The sequence below is a fragment of the Hesperophylax consimilis genome, chromosome 20 (assembly GCF_061612785.1).
Source record: "Hesperophylax consimilis isolate HC1 chromosome 20, BYU_Hcon_1.0, whole genome shotgun sequence".
NCBI classification, from domain to species: domain Eukaryota; kingdom Metazoa; phylum Arthropoda; class Insecta; order Trichoptera; family Limnephilidae; genus Hesperophylax; species Hesperophylax consimilis.
The window spans coordinates 22356594-22380178 of record NC_142855.1 but is presented as its reverse complement, the minus strand read 5'-3'; the positions used below and the strand labels follow the sequence as shown (position 1 = coordinate 22380178).

Below are 23585 nucleotides of genomic sequence, written 5' to 3'. Positions count from 1 at the left end.
TTTTCTCCACTGTGAGTCAGAATGTGTCTCGTCAGATTGCTTTTTATGGAAGATGCATAGCTGCACTCAGAACACGAAAAAGGTTTTTCTCCACTGTGAGTCAGAATGTGTCTCGTCAGATTGCTTTTTATAGAAGATGCATAGCTGCACTCTGAACATGTAAAAGGTTTTTCTCCACTGTGAGTCAGCTTGTGGGTCGTCAGCGTGCTCCTTCGAGAAAATGCATAAATGCACTCAGAACATGAAAAAGGTTTTTCTCCACCGTGAGTCCGAATGTGTGTCGTCAGATTGCTTTTTATAAAAGATGTAAAGCTGCACTCAGAACACGAAAAAGGTTTTTCTTCACTGTGAGTCAGAATGTGTCTCGTCAGAAGGCTTTTTTGAGAAGATGCATAATTGCACTCAGAACATGAAAAAGGTTTTTCTCCACTGTGAGTCAGAATGTGTCTCGTCAGAAGGCTTTTATGAGAAGATGCATAATTGCACTCAAAACACGAAAAAGGTTTTTCTCCACTGTGAGTCAGCTTGTGGGTCGTCAGTGTGCTCCTTCGAGAAAATGCATAAATGCACTCAGAACATGAAAAAGGTTTTTCTCCACCGTGAGTCCGAATGTGTGTCGTCAGATTGCTTTTTATAAAAGATGTAAAGCTGCACTCAGAACACGAAAAAGGTTTTTCTTCACTGTGAGTCAGAATGTGTCTCGTCAGAAGGCTTTTTTGAGAAGATGCATAATTGCACTCAGAACATGAAAAAGGTTTTTCTCCACTGTGAGTCAGAATGTGTCTCGTCAGAAGGCTTTTATGAGAAGATGCATAATTGCACTCAGAACACGAAAAAGGTTTTTCTCCACTGTGAGTCAGAATGTGTCTCGTCAGAAGGCTTTTTTGAGAAGATGCATAATTGCACTCCAAACATGAAAAAGGTTTTTCTCCACTGTCAGTCCGAATGTGTGTCGCCAGATTGCTTTTTATAGAAAATGCCTCATTGCACTCAGATCATGAAAAAGGTTTTTCTCCACTGTGAGTCCGAATGTGTCTCGCCAGATTGCTTTTTATAGAAGATGAATAGCTACACTCAGAACACGAAAAAGGTTTTTCTCCACTGTGAGTCAGAATGTATCTCGTCGAATTGCTTTTTATAGAAGATGCATAGCTGCACTCAGAACACGAAAAAGGTTTTTCTCTACTGTGAGTCCGAATGTGTCTCTGCAGATTTTTTTTATGAGAAGATGCATAATTGCACTCAGAACATGAAAAAGGTTTTTTTTCACTGTGAGTCAGCTTGTGGCTCCTCTGATTGCCCTTCAGAGAACATGAGTAGTTACATTCGGATAATGAAATTTTTTTTTTCCTGTACGGGTGCAAAAGTGCCTTTTAAAATTCGACTTAAATATTGTTTCTGTTTCGTTTGTTGGTTGTTTTTGTTTTAATTGTTGTAATTGTTTTTCCGCAGGATGCATCTTCAGATCTATCGAAAAAAATAAAGAAATATGATTATTAAGGCTTATTACGACTTAATATCTACACTTAACGTAAGAAAGCACAGAAAATTGATTAAAATGTTAACAAAATAAAAAGGCAGAAATTATTAACAGAAAAGAAATTGTTTTTACCGGACTGGTCAATTCTTTCAACGCGTTCTAAGCATTCCCTTTTAACATCCGGCAGGTCTATGTCGATTTCCATACATGGGAATCCCCCATCATTATATTCTCGTCTTCTGAGTTCCTCCTTGACGGTAACAGTCTCCACATTAATGCAAACTATAAAACAACATGTACCTATATTGATAATCCATGTTAAACAACACAATTTTTTTTTAAAATTATTATATTTATGATAAAAAATATCATTGATTAACCCTGCCGAAGTGAGAATTAGGTGAAAAGAGTTCAAGGTTTTTTTAAGGAAATTAATTAGAATGACCCCGGATGTCCGCTTAAGGAAGGAACAGGCATTTGCTCCAAAACAATTCAGTATGGAGTTGTTTTAAGTCAACGAAATGATAAAATCCAAGCGTGCGCAAGCAATTTTTTTTTGGTTCGTTACATGATATTTCACAATTTATTCTTGTGGCACGTTCCAGAGTGGGAGATATTCTCGGCATCGCCTTGGTGTAATATAAACAATTCACAATTTAAACATTAATTGAAATGACAAGATCTGAGTAACCAGCTACATCCCGCTTTTCACCTCCCTATATCCATTCCCTCCTTTCTACCTTTAGCCATACAACATAGTATTACACCAAGAACTTGAGAGCAGTTGGTAAACTTGTGGCGTTAACAAGCAAATTTTGTTCTATCACCATGGCAATCCACAATAAACTTGAAATAATAACATTCAATTTATTTTACATAAGCAATGCAACTAACTGGCTGTCTGTGTACTCTCCGCATATTGCAAACATTCCTTCTTCACATCTGGGTGGTCGAAATCCATATACGTGTACGGCATTTCTCCTCCGCCTTCTTCCTGGGGCCCTGGTTCCGTCTTGATGGAAACAGTTTCGGGATTTACTAGATCCATGACACCGCTGTCGTAGGGTTTGATAATTGGTTCAAGCCCATTCAAATATATATCTGAAATAGAACACAGTTGTAACAGAACCCTATTTTAAATGAAATTAATATTTTGTTTAGTTGGAATATTCTGGCAAAACAATGATATCTTATGCGAAACTCATATTTGGAAATAGGAATACACATCATAGTAAATGTCTACTGTTTGCAGATGACCTCAAAATTCTAATGGAAATAAGTTCCCAACAAGACTGTCTTAAAATGCAAGCTGATCTGGATGCACTATCTGAATGGTCGTTGATAAACAAATTAGATTTCAATACAAAAAAATGTGTCACTATGTCTTACACTCGCTCTTTAAACACTATACTTTACGATTATAAGATAAAGGGCGAAACACTATCACGTGTAAATTCCGTAAAGGATCTCGGTGTCGTCTTTGATCCCGAACTGAAATTCTCTGGCCATATATCGCAGCTCACTCAGTCTTGCTACAAACTTCTTGGGTTCGTCATTAGGACATGCAAGCAGTTCAATAACCAAGATGCTATGTTAGCATTGTTCGATGGCATACTGAGAAGCAAGCTGGAGTATGCGAGCGATGTTTGGGCACCGTACCACCAGAAGTACATCGAAATGATAGAGCAAATCCAGAAGAAATTCCTCAGGTATGTCTATATGCGGACGCATGGAACCTATCCCAGATTCATGCACCATATCGACTTACTTGAGGAAACCAATTCTGTGAGTCTGGAAACTAGGCGGAAAGCAAGCCTAGCCAATATATCTTTCAAAATTTGGAACAATTTTATTGATAGCCCATTCCTCTTGGGATGCTATGATTTATATGTACCAGACCACTACAGCCGAAGTCGATACCATGACTTATTTAGAGTACCAAAAGGCAAAACCGACGTCCTGGCAAAGCATAGCATGACGAGGGGAGTGGTGCTGTTAAACGAACTAGCAAAGAATTTGGATGTAAATGACTGTTCTTTAAACGACCTAAAACAATTATTGAAGAGTCACTTACCCAAATGCTGATATGATGTAAAATTATACTGTTTGTAAAATTGTACTGTAACTGGAACGAATGTTCTGTTATACAATAAAAAAAAAATAAAAAAAAAAAATAAAAAAAAAAAAATAAAAAAAAATATTGTGAGTATCTTGACCTTGAAGTTGACATTTGAAATCTGTTGAAGGATCCGTTGTTAATCGTCGGATAACACATCATAAGTATAACCATAAGTAAATTTTAACCGGTAAAGCTTTTATTAAGTCCGCTAATCCGCTAACTTAGTGTACCGATAACGGCCAATACCAAAATGATTAGCGTAATTAATAAAAGCATTAGTACTTACTAATAAAAGCATAAGTACTTACTAATAAATATCACAAGTATGGGAAGATAAATTTAACTTCGTGGGTTCAACAGTGTAAGCGAAATAAAGTTGAATTAGAGAGTAAAAACCGGGTGATGCCACTGGCCGACTGGCGCTGAAAAACTGGCGAGTCATAAATCAACTATCTATAGATGGATAACTCCGCCCTCTTTCCATACATTTGGTTTGGTCAAGTTTTAACCTTAGATCTGGCAAATTTGTAGACACCCCGCATCGTTGACGTCACACCACACCATCGACAAAGGAATTAGCGGATTGAGGAAATTAATAAAAAGGCGTAACCATAGACAATTTAATTCTGCTTCGGAACCTACCGAAAACTAAATTCATTAGCCAACATAAGTAAAATGTCACCCAAGACCACAAAGTCCCATCTGACAAAGCCCTGTCCTAAGAAAGAAATGAGCTTTAAAGTATCTTACTTTACAGCTCATTTTCTCAGGACAGCGTTTTATTAAAAGGAAGCTGAAAAACAAACTCACAATTACACGTACAATAATTTTATTTTTTAAATATAAACATGAAATACAATAATATAAGCACAAAACACATTTAGAAGAAATTACTGTATGAATATATAACTAGTTGTTGGAAATAATAGTTATTTTCTTTCAACATCCAACGCTATTGAAAAAAAATATTGTCAATAAGGCAGTCAACGATTCAACCTACTGTTTTAGCTGTATTAGCGCCTAATTACATTATTATTATTTTTGTTTCCCTCCTACTTATCTTATTACATAAATATTTATATCTTTCATATATAAATAGTAAGTAAATACTTTTGTGATACTTTTTAGTTTTAAAAACTTTATATGCCTTTCAGATATTTTTAACTTAGGAATAGTACACAACATAAAAAACGTTACAGTTTAAAGAGTAAAGTAAATTTAACAATAGTTTATTGTTTTAACAATACATATTGGCACCTGATAAATAAATAGGGTATAATTATAACAAATAAACCACATAAATATATTTACGTATATACGCACAAAATAAATTTAAAGAAGGTGTTGAGAGAATATTCATTATGATGTCAAGTATGTAATAAAAAAGTGGAACTATATAATATTAACTAGACATATAAAATAAACAATTTTGACTATTTTTTTAAGGCCAAGACCTAAGGCCTATTCCGTTTAATAAAACGGAATAGGCCTTAGGTTGAATAACTTAGAGGCGCTAGAGTTAAGGAAAGTCAAAAACGTCAGTAGCAAAGTCATCAAGAACCAAATAAACCTAAATAAAAGCCCTATACTCAGATTGTTCCCTATTGACAAAGAGCACTCGCCTCTCAATCTCCCACCTATCCCTACCTCTTCCACTGTAGCTCAGACCGTCTACTTACCGTGATATCAACCCATTTTCATAGACAATAAAATTACGTCAAAGTAAAAACTTTAAATATTAATATTTTTTTTTATGCTTCCGATTTTGTTGTCCGGGTTAAATCTTCCCCATAGGAAAAACTAAACCCTTCCACTCACTTTTCCACAAATGATCATCTAGTCCATCAACATTATGTAAGTGCATTATATAAGCAAAAAAAAAAAAAAAAAAAAAACAAGAACAACACGTCAACTCACAAGAGATCAAAAGGGAAAATAATTCACCGACTCCAGATATTTTCATATCAGAGGGTTCGGCTCGGTAGAACTTCTAACAGGGCCTATAAATCCTACTGATCCCTCAACATAAATATTTTTAAAAAATCTTTTGTTATCCTACATGTATTCAAAATGACCGACTTTTGCATCTTTATATATAATTTTTTTGATAGATCTAATACGCCTAAATTTTTAATTAGAGAGCTAGGTATAATGCCAGTAGCCGAAATAACGAATGGTAATATTTTTATAGTCTGAGAATGCCAAATTCTTTTTATTTCATTTCCGAAATCTGTGTATTTTCTTATTTTTTCGCTAACAGATTTTTGAATATTACAGGCATTTGGTATAGCGACATCAATGATATAAGTTATTTTTTTAATTTTGTCATGTAAAACTATATCGGGTCTATTATGACTAATCGCTCGGTCTGTTAGTATAGTTTTATCATAATATATTTTATAAAATTCGTTTTCTAAAAATGAATTTGGTTCGTATTCATAATATGGTACTATATTACGGCAGTCAATCAAGTTATGTTTAATTACTAAATTTTGGTGAATTATTTTTAAAACTTGATTGTGCCTAAATGTATACTCGGACGGTGCTAATATAGAACATCCCGATATAATATGTTCTATAGTTTCCGGAAAAGCCAAACATTTTCTACACAAATCATCAATTTGATTTGTATCTTTGATTATATGCTTTCTATAATTTTTAGTATTATTGACTCTATCCTGAATGGCAAGCATAAATCCTTCTATTTCTGCGCTCAACTCTCAAATACTCAACCATTTTTTTGACGAAAATTTGTCAACATACGTTTGGTTGAGATAATTGAAGTGTTTTGCGTGTAAAATTTTATTTGACCAGGAATCTAATAATTCCTGGTTGGGATTTATAAAAATGTTGGCTTTCTCATCGTATAAATTTAAAGGTGTAACATTTCTATCTGCTTTGCAAATTATTTTGTGCATTTCTGAGCTATGAGCTATCCTATGGAAAAAGTTCTCAGCATTTCTACCTGATTATGTTTCAAAGAAGTTATTTTGACTATGCCTCTACCTTCTAAATTTCTAGGTAAATTAGTTCGTTCTATAGCTGAATTTGGATGATGGCAATTAAACTTTGTTAGCGTAATTCTAATTAATCTCTCTAAGTTATCTAAATCTGTATTAGACCATTTAATTATGCCAAATGAGTACGTTAATAGAGGTATTATTAAATATTAAGGAATTAATTATTTTATTTATTATAAATGCATAAAAGTTATTTTGAATACTGTTATACCTAAACCGATATTATTTTTTTATAAACAAACGTGTGTAAAATGCTAAAAATAAAGTGTTAGCTTGACTTAAATATCCAGTGCTCGGCGCCGCGTATATTTTGCATCACTTGACGAAGGGGAGTATAATTCCGCTTCAAAACCTCAACACAAACCGTAGACATGGTAAAAATCTGTGTTTGTGACATCACAGATGCAAACTTATTTTGTTTCTCGCTCACTCTACCATAAGACCCGTGTACCAGAAAGAGAGGCTTCGCAAACCGTGTAATGCGTGTTCTTGCCGCTAGGTGGCCGACGCGTGCTCCCCGTCATTTTTGCTTCCTGGAAAAAAAATGTTAAAAAGTCTGATGGACGCCATTATCAGTTTATGTTACCATAACATTGTGCAAACATTTAATATTATCAAATATCTGGTTGTGTGAAACTATAAATGCCTACCAATATTGTTCTTAAAACGTGTTGTGTAAAAGGATGACTGAGTCAATTTCGGGAATGGTGTTGGAGATTAGGAAAATTTGAATTAATTGATTTTCTAATCTTATCTCAATATGCATCAGTCTGTGGGTCTCATTTCAGTATAATAATAAAGTAATTAGAATCCAATACAACTAAAACAGTTGTTGGTTGACTGCCTTATTGACACTATTTTATTCAATGGCTTTGGATGTTGAAAGAATAAAACTATTATTTCCAACGGCTAGTTATATATTTATACAGTACTTCTTGATTAACCTTTTTATGATTCTGAGATTATTGTATTTTATGTTTATATTTTATAAGTTTGTTTTTCAGCTTTTGATAAAATGATGTCCGAAGAAAAAAATGAGCTGTAAAGAAAGATACTTTAAAGCTAATTTTCTTTCTTAGCACAGCTCTTTGTCAGATGGACTTGTGTTTCATTTTATTTATGTTTTAGGCTAATGAATTGTGTTCTCGGTAGGTTCCGAAAGAGAATTATATTGTCTATAGTCGCGCCTTTTTTTAAATTTCCTCCATCCTTTGTCGATGGTGTAGTGTGACGTCACCGATGCGCGGTGTTTTAAAATTTGCCAGATCTAAGGTTAAACACTCGACCAAGCCAATTCTATGGAAATAGGGTCGCATTGTCAATCAATAGATAGTTGATTTATGGGTCTATCTATCTAGTGAGTGGTATATCTTAATTTCGCGTCTTGCATCTTGCATCGTTCAACAATACCATGGTTACTCCGCTTATCTGAAGTAATATTGTGTTAACTGCAAAATATTTGTGTTCCATTAACACAGTTTTCTGTCACTTCAGTGACCATCACATTTATCTACCGAAGTTAATCCCATTCTTGCAGTTCTACTTTTCTGGTGACGTTTCTTCTTCAAGTTTCAATTGTCTCCTTGTATGTAAGTAGGTTCACGTTACATTGACCAAGTAAGATCTTATCCCCCTAATTAATGCATGTTTATTTTTGGAATATGTCACATTTAGCGACATTCGCGATATAATATACTGAGTTACCCAACAGCAACTAAGTTTACACGGTACTTGTGTTTGTTCATTGTAAACTTACGGCTGCCGTCACAAATGCCAACCAAGCGATTAGTAAGTTTATCTCTTTACACTGAACAGTAATTTCTTACTTTTTCGTAAAAGTTAATTACATCACATATTTTTTCTCGAGTTTGCTTATTGTAAAAATAGTTTATTTACCCAAAACCTCGAAATTGTTTGCTTATTGTCAATATAGTTTATTTACCCAAAACCTCGAAATAGAAACCAATGTTGTACATTTAGTTATGTATACAATATCAGGTCATAAAATAAGGCAAAAGCCATTTAAAGCATCTTCCCTGTTCTGAATGGAAATCCAGAGTGATACTGAGGGTATCTTACTGTCGGATGACATTGAAGCAACTGGTTCGACTCACTCAAATGTACACCATACTAAATTTGACAGTTTTTAACTTGAACGAAACCTGTACTGTCACGATAATAAATCATTTTGTTAATCCAGATAAGTATATTTACTGCCAGTCAAGTTTGTGTATTTGTGAAGTCAACATTGGATTTAGTTCTCTATTGGAACTGAGCGGTCTCTCTTCTTAGCGGTTTTATTGGTGAAAGCAGCCGTGAGATATAATATATTTTAATCCTATTTTTGTCATGCATATGTTTTTCCCGCACGGTTAACTATTGCAAACATAATTCTTGTTCGTATTTAAATCACCATGACCAGCAAATTCATAATATATAAAGGTAATGTAGTACCTATGCGAGTCATTCCATGTAATGTAATGCCTCGCATAATACGCATTATAAACAAACTGTCAACGGGACACCTGTAAGCATTGTTTGCTTTATGCGATAACACTTTAACTTAGTCGTATGACTGACAAAACTAAAATATTTGACATCTTTGATGCCTAGGTCAAATAATCGTCTATGATATTTATTGTAAGGGGTCGAGTTCACCACCGAGGTTTTGAATATTTCGTTCCAATTGAAAATGATTACTTTTAAGTAGTTTTAACCACTCGTAAATAGGATCAGTTGTTTAATATTTATTTATTTATTTATTTTATTTATTTATTTAACGCCCAGAGGGCTTTTACATGTGAGTGGTACAAATTTAATGACAGTTTTGAAACATAAGAAAGAAAAGAAAGAAATAATAAAAATAAAATTACATAAGTATATGCGAGAAACAAAATTAAAAATAACAAGAACATATATTATATTGTTTCAGGTTTGATTTATTTTAAGCTAGGACAAAGAAGGCCATGGATCTTCCAAACCCAGAGAGTGTTTCCATCAAGGAGGAGCCAGGGTCCCAGGAAGGGCGTGGAGGTGAAAAGCCGTATATATATATAGAAATCAACCTCCCGGATGTGAAGAAGGAATATTTGCAGTATGCGGAGAGTACTCCGACAACCAGTAAGATGTACTATTTAGTAAATTTCCCGTTTCGGAATGATTCGCAGAAACCACATATATCATTCTTTATGGCGTCCTCTCTTGTCTTTTTTTTAAATTTAATTAAAATGAAATTTCATAATATAATTATTAAGTTATGAAAGTATTTTTTTGTTTTTGTTATTGTTACAGCTGTTTCGGCTTTCAAGTCCATTTTCAAATTGTGGTTTGAGCCACCTTTAGACGACTTATTAATATGATTCTATTTGACCTCCTCCCAATTTGATATGACTTATTACCAGTTAAACCGACTTACTGATCAAGCGGGACGTGATTATTTACTGAGAGATGTTTTGCAAATTTTGAAAAGGTGCTTTTATTATTATAATATCTTATATGTTCTTTGAATCTAGTTGAGAAAGCCCTTCCCTTCTGTCCTATATAAGTTGCGTTGCAGTCGGCGTGGTCACATTTTAATTCATATATGCCACTTTTATTATGTTTAGGATTTCTACTTTTAGAGTTTTTAAGGTTTGTTCCCATGTTATTATTGGTTTTGAAAGCTATATTTAGTCCGCATTTTTTAAACCACAGTTTGAAAATGGTCTTGAAAGGCGAAACAGATCTAACAATAACAAAAAATACTTGCAGAACTAAATAATTATATTATGGAATTTAGGTTAAATAAATTAAAAAATATATATATATGGAGTTCTACGAATAAAATTTATACGTTTCCCTTAAAATGTATCTTCACAGTAAACTGTCAAATTGCACTTAAAATACTGACAAAATTTCCAATTTCTAAAGTTTAAACCTTTACTATACATGATTTAAGTTATGCATGTCCATTAAAATATGTGTATTTGATGTACAAAAATATTATTTCACTGACAATATATTAAACCAAAAAATATATATTCTAAAGGAGTGCAGGATAATGACTAAATGTTTTACTTCTTGAAGCATCAGTCCTGGGGTCCTTTTTTTAATTCTTTAATAAGCCCCCAGTCTTAGTTTCCGCTTCTACCAGATTTATATATATGTTAATAGAAACAATATGTTTTCTTATAACTCCTTTCGGAGAAGGAAGGCCATAATTATTAATGTAATAGGTTATTCGTATTTGCATGTCAACGTACATATTGCTGTTTTGTTTCTCCAGGTACCATTAAGGTGGAAACTATTACCATCAAGACAGAACCTGAACACCGAGAAGAGTTTGGAAGAGGAATTCCTAACTCAGATATTGACATAGACCTTCCGGATGTTAAAAACGAATGCTTAGAGCGCTCCGAAAGTATTTCCCACACAGCAGGTAAAAGCGACTTTGTTTTGTTAACCTTAACAATTCGCGCTCTCCTAATTTATGCGTTTATATGAATTTACCGTACTCAAGAAATTTATTCATAATCTTTTTCAGACTTGTCAAACGTGAAGACGCATCCTGGGGATAAAATATTTTTTTGTTCCCATTGCAGTTATTACTGCTCTCTCAGGTCAGCATTACAAATGCACCTTAGCACCCACAGTGTAGAAAAACCTCTTTCATGTTCCGACTGCAACTATTCATGTTTAAGAAAGGATTCTCTAAAAAAGCACATGTTAATGCACGGTGGAATAAAATCTTTTTCGTGTCCCGACTGCAACTATCTATGTTCTCAAAGGTCGAGTCTAATAATGCACATGTTTACCCACAGTGGAGAAAAACCTTTTTCATGTCCCGACTGCAACTTTTTATGTTCTATAAAGGGGAATCTAAAAAGACACATGCTCACACACAAAGGGGAAAAACCGTTTTCATGTTCCGACTGCAACTATTCGGGTGCGAGTAAATATTTACTAAAACAGCATATGCTCACCCACAGTGGCGAAAAACCTTTTTCATGTCCCAACTGCAACTATCGATGTTATAAAAAGGGTGATCTAAGTACTCACATGTTTACACACAGTGATGAAAAACCTATTTCATGTCCTGACTGCAACTATCAATGTTCTAAAAAATCGAATCTAAAAATGCATATGTTTACCCACAGTGGAGAAAAACCTTTTTCATGTCCCGATTGCAACTATCGATGTAATAAAAAAGGGAATCTAAAAAAGCACATGTTTACCCACACTGGAGAAAACCCTATTTCATGTCCCGACTGCAACTATCTATGTTCTTCAAAGTCGAGTCTAAAAATGCACATGTTAACCCACAGTGGAGAAAAACCTTTTTCATGTCCCGACTGCAACTATTCATGTTTAACAAAGGGAAATCTAAGACGTCACATGCTGACCCACAGTGGAGAAAAACCTTTTTCATGTCCCGACTGCAACTATCGATGTTATAAAAAGGGGCATCTAAAAATGCACATGTTTACCCACAGTGGAGAAAAACCTTTTTCATGTCCCGACTGCAACTTTTTATGTTCTATAAAGGGAACTCTAAAAAGACACATGCTCACACACAGTACAGAAAAACCTTTTTCGTGTTCTGACTGCAACTATTCGGGTGTGAGTAAGTATTTCTTAAAACAGCATATTCTTACCCACAGTGGTGAAAAACCTTTTTCATGTCCCGACTGCGTTTATCGATGTTATAAAAAGGGGAATCTAAAAATGCACATGCTTACCCACAATAGAAAGAAACATAATCCGTGTTCTAATTGCTAACTATTCATGTACGACAGTAAGACAGCTAAATATGCACATGTTTACCCACAGTAGAGAAAAATCTTTTTTATTTGCTGACAGCAACTATTCGTGTGTGAGAAAAAAATTACTTAAAAAATATATGTTTACCCACACTTGAGAAAACCTTATTTCATGTCCCCACTGCAACTATCTATGTTTTACAAAGTCGAGTCTAAAAATGCACATGTTTACCCACAGTGGAGAAAAACCTTTTTCATGTCCCGACTGCAACTATTCATGTTTAACAAAGGGAAATCTGAAACGTCACTTGCTGTAGAGAAAAACCCTTTTCATGTTCCGACTGTAACTATTCGGGTGTCAGTAAATATTTCCAAAAAAGCAAATGCTTACCCATAGTGGCGAAAAACCTTTTTCATGTCTGGACTGCCACTATCTATGTGCAACAGAGTGGAATCTAAAAATACCCATGCTTACCCACAGTAGAATGAAACTTTATTCATGTTCTAATAAATAGGAGAGAGGGAATAATTGAGTGAGATTTTTTTTTTATTATTTTGATCCCGTGTAACGGACGTTGTTGGCCATATTTTTCCATTTCTAAAAATATCTTAACTTTTATAAAATGTGCCAACTCCCCGTTACTGGCAAATTCATCACTCCCCGCCACTGCCCATTTCATAGCCCGTTTCGGCCAAAACTGCCCTAAATTTCTGCCTCCGAAAAGCATCGATACCCCATCGCGCGCGTACCTCGGCCGACCGGAACGATGTTTAGTGTTGTGTATACAAATTTTACTAATTAATTAAAATTTTACAAATATGTCGATATTACCTGTTTTTACTTGTACATCTCCTCAGCGGTAGTCAAATAAAAACTTTTTGCGATATGCTACCACTGAGGAGATATTTAAAATGTCTTTTAAACGATTTCAATTTAACCATTTTTTTTTATAATTAATTTACATATTTGTCTCTACAAAAATCCAGGAACCTCGTAGCATAGTGAATCTTTGTGATTTATTTCGGTTGAAAGTCGACCGAATAGGATATAAGCAGCTACATAATTAAAATAAATCAGTTCATTTTTACCAACAAATAAGTGTTTTACTACTTTTTACAAGTGACTCCTACCCTTCGCCTGCCTCACCTCGAATAGTCTTCTGCTCCAAATCTTCTGGTGTTTACCTCTTCAAGATCAGCCGGCCTTGTTAGGAAACAGCCAAACGCCAGAAGTGAGCAGAGACAACAGCACACCCAGTGCCCAACATTCACCGATCGCTGGGTGCGGGAGGCAGATTGCCATTGACTATTACAACTATCATCACTATCAGCCGTAAAGGAGCATTCTCATCGGCTGAAGACACGGTTTGGACCCGGCGCCCAAATCTACAGTCTTGTGCGGACTCCTGTTCAGTACATCCCGTATAAGTTGATAAGAAAATAAAGTGTACAAATTCCAAAAGCCTACTAAGTTATATTTACTACGAAGCCTATAAAGTGTTATTTAAGGCGATGCCATACGTAGTAATGTAAAATCATGTGTTTTTGGTTTGAAAATTAGGTCGCCTAGAAATTTTTCAGATGCTTTAATTAAATACTGTGAGTAGAATACTTCTTGGTCTTTGAAATAATCGACTATTTTTTAGATAAGTCTTTTTATAAGCCCAGAAAAAATAATGTATAGGCCTATGAAAACTGCTCTATAGTTCAAAATCTCCTACTTACGAACCCATTTTCGGTTATGATTTTATTGTATAATGTGGCGAATTAAGTTATCTATAAAATGATCGGAAAAAAATTAAATATTTATGCCTCAACATCCACAAAATAAAATAAAAGGTACTTTTTGGCCACGTTTTTTTCTTGCATAAATCAAAACAGGCGGATGGTGTTACGCGGGAATTTAAACCTTATCGCCATCTACGTAAGGGTTGTTATTGATAGCGGCTCAATTTAAAATATTACACGACGTAGTGCATCGCCTTAAAGTGATATCTACTACGGACCATATAACCAATAATACACTATCACAAGTGCAACATTAAAAAATTGTGCCGGGCACAAAATAGTTGAGTACGGTTCAGGTTATTTTTGACAGTTTGCTGCAGTGCAGTATCAGAACAACTATTGCCGAGAATCAAACTAGGAGCAAAGTGAGACAAACCAGTGTGACCAATATTGGAATCTTCACGAAGTAGATGGAGATTAAATTTGAGACCATGAAAAAAGAATTGTTTCAAAAAATAGACAACGAAAACAAAGATGCACGAACTTCTAGACATTTTATCAGCAGCCAATATGACGACCTCACTACAAAAATAAATATTTTTGCAAATTTAGTATCGGAGGTAGAAATCTTAAGAAAAGAATTAAATGAAAAAAAAACCTTATAATAAAAAATTTCGAAATTCACCTGGCCAGTGTCGAACAGATTTTAAAAGAGGATGCATTGGAGGTCGCAGGAATACCACCATGTGAAGGTGAACAACCCTCGGAGACCGTCTAGAAGCTGGCAGCGGCTGTAGCTATAGAACTTCTCCCCCACGATATCCTGGATGCCAAAAGGATTCCCGACAGACGACCTGGAGCTCCCCCGATAATGCATCAGATTCACCGATATTCGCAATAGAAACCTACTACTAGTAAACCGAAAAAAATTCACCATGATTTTATAAGTGCTATTCTTAATCCTTACTTCAAAGAACTTCCATGGAAAACCAAAAATATATGCTAGGAAAAATGTTTTTGTACGTCTAGTACAAATACGAAAAAATGTTGGTAAAGAAATCAGCCACGGACATAATAATATATATTGAACATTCTGATGACTTGTGTAAAATTATTTAGGTTGCTGAAGAGCTCTGACATAATATCGAACACTGGCCCGATCGCTCTTACCATACATATCCTGCTCCTGTTGTAAATTGTTGTTGAGAAATCACTTTACAGTGATTGTTTCCAAACTGTCATATATCTTACCTATTTACTACTATCGGGTATAGGGCGAACTCCCGGTTTTAGCCACTGTGTCGGGGCTCCCAATACAAAATATAAAGCTCCTTTGTAATTTTTTTTTAAAAATGGCTCATCTGATTTTAGATAATGAAATAGTATCTTCTGATAAAATTAATAATTATGTATCTTCAGATATAAAATTTTATTATTTTACAAGCAATAATTGTCCGCCTGAAACACTCATCCACATTGAAAAATCTCTTGATAAAAGATACATGACGCCAACGGGACTCGAACCCGTGTCCCTTCGATTTCCGGTCGACAGCTCTGACCACTGAGCTATGGCGGCTTATCTCTTACCCGCGAAATTATTCAATATATACTAGTGTTTCATTCAACAATTACTGCTTGTTACATTTTTCACCTGAAAACAACCAACTTTATTTTATATGAGAAAGGCATTGTAAGTGCTAAACTCTCTCACTAGATGGCGTCGAGACAAATTGTCTACATTTTTAGGTGAAATACTTGAACTCGTCAAATATTAATTATTATTTTTTGGTAAACTAATGTTTTTAAGACAAGATTTTTTATGCATAGCACAAAGGGTAACAATTATTTTACAAGCAATAATTGTCCGCCTGAAACACTCATCCACATTGAAAAATCTCCTGATAAAAGATGGCGTCATGTATCTTGTGGATGAGTGAGATGAGTCATGTGGATGAGTGTTTCAGGCGGACAATTATTGCTTGTAAAATAATTGTTACCCTTTGTGCTATGCATAAAAAATCTTGTCTTAAAAACATTAGTTTACCAAAAAATAATAAATAAAATTTTATAATTAACTAATGAAACCACTACACGAACCTACAAAATTTTCACCATAATGTTCGATGCATAAATAAAAATTGGGAAGAAATTCTCATATAACTTAATAATCTAAAGGTTAAATTTAATATAATTATTTTAAGAATGTTGAATTAATGAAATATATGCACCAAAACACCTTCCTGATTATACTCACTTCTCCACAGAAACTCATCACAACCAGAATGACGGCATTATTATACACGTAAATAATTTACTGAATGTTCAGACTGTGGAATTAATAATCCCGTGTGCAAATTGTCTATAAATATCCTACGGTGACCCTTGCATACTAGCAATAGATAGATCTCCCTCTTACCGCAATATAACCCCGTTCATACAAAACCTAAATGAAAACGTATTAATCTTAATTAACATTTTACCAAATAATTCACACCCTCAATGCCAAGATTACCTAAACCTACTTAGCTATCATGGATTGATATCTACAATAAATCACCCAACTAGGGTCACAAAATAATCCAGCTCTTGTATTGACCACATTTTAATAAAAACGAACAATCCATATAAAACACTTGTTTTATAATCTACCCCATTACTGACCACTATGCAACTATGATTTCATTATACACCATCTTAAAATACAAAAATTAAATACTAATCTACAAAAAAAAATTTCCAGTAATTATTGGCACAACTTAATACACACACCCAACGCTGATGATGCATGGACTTACTTCATAGACAAACTACAAACTGAAATAAATAATAACAAAATTCTATATTAAAAACAATCTAAAGTACTACGACCTAAAACCACTCAATATTGATGGAGAGACCGTCGACTTCTCAATGAATCCGGAAAAAAATCCTAAACCATGCCAATGACTTTTTCACTAATGTCGGGAAAAAGCTGGCAAACAAAATCTCCTCCCCAAATTCAAAATTACACACATACCTATACCCTTTTCTAAACAATTTAAATTTCAAACGGTTACACATGACGATATTAAAAATACAATTAACTCATTAACCCTCCCTCAGGCGCACCTATCGGCGAACCGAAATCGGGCGCACCCGGCCTGAGAGGCCACCTATATATTTTTAGCCCCCACCATCCACTATATTAATTTTTATACAAAATACTTGTCGGGTAGTCTTTACTAGGATCCATAGAAAAGAATTAAACCAAATATAACACAAAATAACCAGTTTATTAAACATTACCAACCATAAACTAAAATTATCAAAATAAACAATTTTCCAAAAACAGTGTTCAAGATAATTGGTCAAATCGAGCTCTATAGAAGTAATAAAAGTTTTAAAGTTATAAAAATTTAAAGGTAAGGTAGGTGGTAGACTCTACTGATCGCAGCCGTAGCCAGATACGGACGCTGAGGTTCCCAAATCAGCAGCCGAAAAACTAGTTTGGCACAGCGCGTTTTCGTGAAGTAAACAGATCGGGTTAAGGTTGATGACAACCTAAACATTCGTAATTCGTCATCCTCCTAAATCCTAATTCAAAAACGCATATTCCATACTTTCACCTTTTGGAAGGTGTTGCAGGGGATGTGAGGTTTCTTCACGTTCCTCGTGGGGCAACAACCAACATTTGTTCAACGAAATTTCAAATACATTGCGTCTAAAATATACAATAACCTACCTGAATAACAAGACAATCGAATAATATTAACAAATACAAAATCCTGATCAAACAATAGATCATAGAAAAAGGTCGTGCAAAAATGAGTGACCTCACCCAATTATAATCCTTTCACTCATTATTGTTACAAGTTTTTGCTTTATTGAAAAATGTTTATTTAAATATTATAAAATATTCGTACACAAGTCTGTCTCGACACAGGATTTCCTAGCGAGACAGGCAAAGCCAAAAAAATATATGTTAACCTTTTTATATAGATGCACATAATAAAAAAAATTGATATTGTTTATGTAAGACAATATGACGACTAAAAATTTACATGTTTACCCACAATAGAGAAAAACTTTTTTCATGTGCCGACTGCAACAATTCATGTGTGAGAAAGATTTACTAAAAAAGCATATGCTTAACCACCGTGGAGAAAAACTGCAACTATCTATGTTCTACAAAGGATAGTCTTAAAACTCACATGTTTACCCACTGTGGAGATAAACTGTTTTCTTGCCCCGACTGTAAGTATTCATGTTTAACAAAGGGACATGCAAGAAGTCATTTTCTGACCCACGGTGGAGAAAAACTGTTTTCATGTCCTGACTGCAACTATTCATGTTCAACAAAGGGAAATCTAAAAATTAACTTGCTGACCCACAGTTAAAAAAGCCGTTTTTTGTGCCCACTGCAAATAATCATGTTTTACAAAGGAACAACTAAAATTTTACATCCTTACCCGCAGGTATATTGATTTATTTATTTGTAAGAAACGAACAGCTTTTACATAATTAGGTCCGTTTCAGTTTTCGGTACCATCGGTTACATTGCATCCGCTGTAGTTAGACTTTGATATTGGATGTATATATTTGTTTGTGAGATCAGTTTCAACTTTCAATATCCCCATTTCGAGTTCACTCCGAGTGGAACAATCAATTTGGGCTATTAAACCAAGATAGCTTGGACTGAATATTTATGAACTTTTTTGCGAAATGTCGGTCGTTGAGTTCAGGTTTCATTAAACCGCGACCAATTGGCTAGAAACATCGTTCTTCAACACATCCATCGTTTCGTTCTCGTTGGCCGTGTTATCATTTTTTCTTGGAAGTTTAAATACACTTTTAATGTTCTAAGATGCACGAGCTGTGTGAGAGTCGGATTTGCTTTCAGAATATAAAATAAAAAAAGCTTTAAAACCTTAGCTTTACTAACGATTGTAACTTTTTTCGTGTGTAATATTAATTTGAATTTCATAGAGAATTTTGTTAGTATTTGTTTAGTTGAAATTTTAAATTAAAATTTTTTCCGTTAACTGTGAGTCAGCATGTGGTACGTTATAAAACCCTTTGGAGAATATTAATAGTTGCATGTGGAACATAAAAACTTATTTCCTGTCTATTATATTATAACGTGTCCTGAAATCTCCCTTTCGAGTACATGTATAGTTTCACTCGGAACAAGAAAAAGCTTTTTCTCCACGGTGAGTCAGCATGTGTGTAATCAGATTATTTTTTTGAGAACATGCATAATTGCATTTAGAACATGAAAAAGGTTTTTTTCCACTGTGAGTCCGAATGTGTCTTGTCAAATTCCGTTTTGTTAAAGATGCATAGCTGCACTCTGAACACGAAAAAGGTTTTTCTCCACTGTGAGTCAGCATGTGTTTCCTCAGAGAGCCCCTTTGAGAAAATGAACACAGACACTCCAAACATGAAAAAGGTTTTTCTCCATTGTGAGTCAGCTTGTGGGTCGTCAGATGGCTCCTTCGAGAAGATGCATAATTGCACTCAGAACACGAAAAAAGTTTTTCTCCACTGTGAGTAAGTATGTGTTTCGTCAGAGAGCCCCTTTGGCGACATGAATAGTTGCACTCTGAACACGAAAAAGGTTTTTCTCCACTGTGAGTCAGCTTGTGTCTCGTCAGATTGCCCCTTTGAGAACATGTATAATTGCACTCAGAACATGAAAAAGGTTTATCTCCACTGTGAGTCAGAATGTGCCTCGTCAGATGGCTTTTTCGAGAATACGAATTGTAGCACTCAAAACATGAAAAAGATTTTTCTCCATTGTGAGTCAGAATGTGTAGGGTCAGATTGCTTTTTAAAGAACATGAATAGTTGCACTCAGAACACGAAAAGGGTTTTTCTCCACTATGAGTCAGAATGTGTCTCGTCAGATGGCTTTTTCGAGAATACGAATTGTAGCACTGAGAACATGAAAAAGGTTTTTCTCCACTGTGAGTCAGAATGTTTCTCGTCAAAATGCTTTTTTGAGAAGATGCATAGTTGGAATCAGAACAGGAAAAAAGGTTTTCTTCACTGTGAGTCAGCATGCGGCTATTCTGATTGCCCTTCAGAGAACATGAGTAGTTGCATTGTGAACATGGAAAATGTTTTTTTCCTGCAAGGGTGCGTAAGTGCCTTTTGAAATTCGACTTATGAGAATTGGAATACGTACAATGAGGATAAAATAATTGTTTTTCCGCAGGACGCATCTTCAGATCTATCGAAAAAAATAAAGTAATATGATTATTAAGGCTAAATACGACTTAATATCTACACTTAGCGTAAGAAAGCCCAGAAAATTGATTAAAATGTTAACAAAATAGAAAGGCAGAAATTATTAACAGAAAAGAAATTGTTTTTACCGGACTGGTCAATTCTTTCAACACGTTCTAAGCATTCCCTTTTAACATCCGGCAGGTCTATGTCGATTTCCATACAAGGGAATCCCCCATCATTATCTTCTCGGCGTCTGAGTTCCGCCTTGACGGTAACAGTCTCCACATTAATGCAAACTATAAAACAACATGATTGATAATCGATGTTAAACAACACTTTTTTTTTAAAATAAAATATTTACTATAAAAAATATCATTGATTAACCCTGCAGAAGTGAGAATTAGGTGAAAAGAGTTCAAGGTTATTTTATGTCCGCTTCAGGAAGGAACAGGCATTTGTTCTAGATCACCTTCAGTATGGAGTTGTTTAGTCAACGAAATGATGTTTTCTTCAATCAATATGTATTTTTAACGTATGAGGATGAGGTAGAAAATTTGAGGAATCGAGCACTTATTGTGAGCATTGGCGGCTTCTGAGATCGTAGGATATGGCTCTCGACTAGTAGTATGGAGATTCCCGGGATAAAATCCAAGTAAGAACCCTATTTCCATTCCCTCCTTTCTACCTTTAGCCACACAATATATTATTACACCATAAGCTTGAGAGCAGTTGGTACACGTGTGGCGTTAACAAGCAAATTTTGTTCTGTCGCCATGGCAATCCACAATAGACTTGAAATAATAACATACAATTTATTTTACATAAGCAATGCAACTAACTGGCTGTCTGTGTACTCTCCGCATATTGCAAACATTCCTTCTTCACATCTGGGTGGTCGATATCCATATACGTGTAGGGCATTTCACCTCCGCCTTCTTCCTGAGGCCCTGGTTCCGTCTTGATGGGAACAGTTTCTGGATTTACTAGATCCATGACACCGCAATCGTAGGGTTTAGTAATTGGTACAAGCCCAATCAAATATATATATATCTGAAATAGAACACAGTTGTAACGGAACCCTATTTTAAATGAGCTTAATATTTTGTTTAGTTGGAATATTATGTCAAAACAATAATATCTTATGCGAAACACATATTTGGAAATAGGAATACACATATTGTGAGTATCTGGACCTTGAAGTTGACATTTTAAATCTGTTGAAAGATCCGTCACTAATCGTCGGATAACACATCATAACTATAACCATAAGTAAATTTAAACCGGTTAAGCTTTTATTTAAGTCCGCTAATCCGCTTTTCACATAATATTTAATACTACTTTTAAAAATATTTTCAAAACATTTTCGTTAAAATAAGCAGACGTCTAATTGACAGTTTGAACGTTCCGCAAATCAAACGCCAATAGATTTCTTAACTTAGTGTACCGATAACGGCCGCTAGCAAAATGATTAGCGTGATTTAAAAGCATTAGTACTTACTAATAAATATCACAAGTACGGGAAGAAAAATTTAACTTCGTGGGCTCAACAGTGTAAGCGAGATAAAGTAGAATTAGAGAATAAAAACCGGGTGATGCGACTTGCCGACTGGCGCTGAAAAACGGATGAGTCAACAAATTAGGTTAGTTTTAAACAGACAATAATGAAGTCATAGACAAGCATTATGCCATCAGCAGTAATGCTCGTATATTTAATTTGACAAAAACCGATAGATGCAAAAAGTTACAGACGGGTAAAATCATTATTCCTCTTTGGCGGCCAAAATACGCATTTATTTCCAATTTTGGTAAAGGTGGTTATCTCTAGCCATAGCCTGAAGAATTAGACATTACGAATGAAGATAATATAAACAGTTTGAATTAATGGTTTGATGACAATCATTAAACTTGGGCTAAACTTATTACATAACATTAACACTAACAGACGGTCTGAGAAGGATCATATAACAGACTAAGCCCCAATGTTGGGAAGTTGTCCTAAGAAGACTTATAACAAGGTGAGTAACTCTAGTTTCAGGTTTGTACAACACAGAATTCGTTATCTCAGGGGGTGGTAAATTTACTATTTATAGAACCAATTCACATTCCAAATATATTTAACCGTGACATATTTATATGTTAGCAAATTGAGTAGAATCTGCCAACATTTGTATTTTCACAGGCGTGATTGCTAGTTCACAAATTGAAATCGCGACTTTGAGATTTAATCTGAAACACAAAACTATTGGTATAAGGGGCTTAGCCTTAAAATGGTTTGAATCGTACCTCAACAATCGTAAGCAGAAAGTTCAAATTTCAAATATTGACGAAAAAATGATGCAACACATGGTAGAATCACAATGGAGAACCATAAACAAGGGCGTGCCACAAGGAAGCATTCTTGGGCCTCTCCTCTTCCTTGTATACATAAACGAACTTCCAATAATTGCTGGCACAGATTCTTCAATGTTTGCTGATGACACTGCTCTGTTATTTGAATGTACTGGAGATGTTGACGAGTTTAATTAACATGTTAACGAGACTTGTCAATTGATAGCAAACTGGCTGTTTTCACAAAATCTGTCGCTTAACACAAACAAAACTAAACTTCTAAAATTTTGTCCAGTACAAGCAACACCTATTAACATAAATGTTAACTTTAATAACAATCATTTCGAACCTCCCCAAACTTGTTCACTGCTGGGAATACAACTAGATGCAAATATAAACTGGAAAGAACATGTATCTTAAGTTGTTGCAAAAATCAGTAGCTTTTCTTTTGTTCTAGGCACCCTTAAAAATATCTTAAACATCGAGTCAGTAATCACCGCATACTATGGATACGTATACTCAATGATAAAATCTTTGATGGGCGGACATAACAGTATAACTGCATTTTTGACCATTTAACGATTTATATGAGAAAATGTGTCTTGTGTATGCCGGCATCAATGGTATTAACAGTATAGTTACACCAGTACTCAAAACATAATAAGTTTTTTGGGGAAACTCAGTAAACGCCAAAGATGTTTTTATCATCCAAAAGAGGTGCCTACGAAAAATTACAAACTCTGATCACCGGGATTCATGTAGACCATTTTAAAAAAATCTTAAATTCTGACAGTGACGGACATATTTATAATGGAGTTATGCCTGTTAGTACGATCATCTCCAGAAAAGTTCCCACAAAAAACCTCAACACATAAACACGCTACAAGGTTCACAGAAAACCTATTAATCCCAAAAGCCAACAAAACTATTTTTCAAAAAGGACCACACTACATGGCCATTAA

General features: G+C 34.7%; 2 protein-coding genes and 1 long non-coding RNA gene across 3 annotated transcripts; 1 reads left to right on the top strand and 2 right to left on the bottom strand.

Annotated features, from left to right (window-relative positions):
* Nucleotides 1-215: 215 nt before the first annotated feature.
* Nucleotides 216-4016, bottom strand: LOC149414349 (uncharacterized). The gene is made up of 4 exons (XM_089644003.1): nt 3908-4016; nt 2375-2581; nt 1613-1762; nt 216-1467 (listed from the first exon to the last, which is right to left on the bottom strand). The coding sequence occupies exons 2-4, from the start codon at nt 2526-2528 to the stop codon at nt 1304-1306; spliced, it is 468 nt and encodes a 155-aa protein (XP_089500129.1). The 5' UTR covers nt 2529-2581; nt 3908-4016; the 3' UTR covers nt 216-1303.
* Nucleotides 4017-9581: 5565 nt separating this feature from the next.
* LOC149414348 (uncharacterized) lies at nt 9582-13365 on the top strand. The gene is made up of 3 exons (XR_016304044.1): nt 9582-9739; nt 10884-11036; nt 11142-13365. It is a non-coding gene; the product is annotated as an uncharacterized LOC149414348 (long non-coding RNA).
* Nucleotides 13366-16800: 3435 nt separating this feature from the next.
* On the bottom strand, nt 16801-21464 carry LOC149414347 (uncharacterized). Its single transcript, XM_089644143.1, has 4 exons — nt 21135-21464; nt 20442-20591; nt 20177-20296; nt 16801-16805 (listed from the first exon to the last, which is right to left on the bottom strand). The coding sequence occupies exons 1-4, from the start codon at nt 21286-21288 to the stop codon at nt 16801-16803; spliced, it is 429 nt and encodes a 142-aa protein (XP_089500269.1). The 5' UTR covers nt 21289-21464.
* Between the last annotated feature and the right edge of the window lie 2121 nt (nt 21465-23585).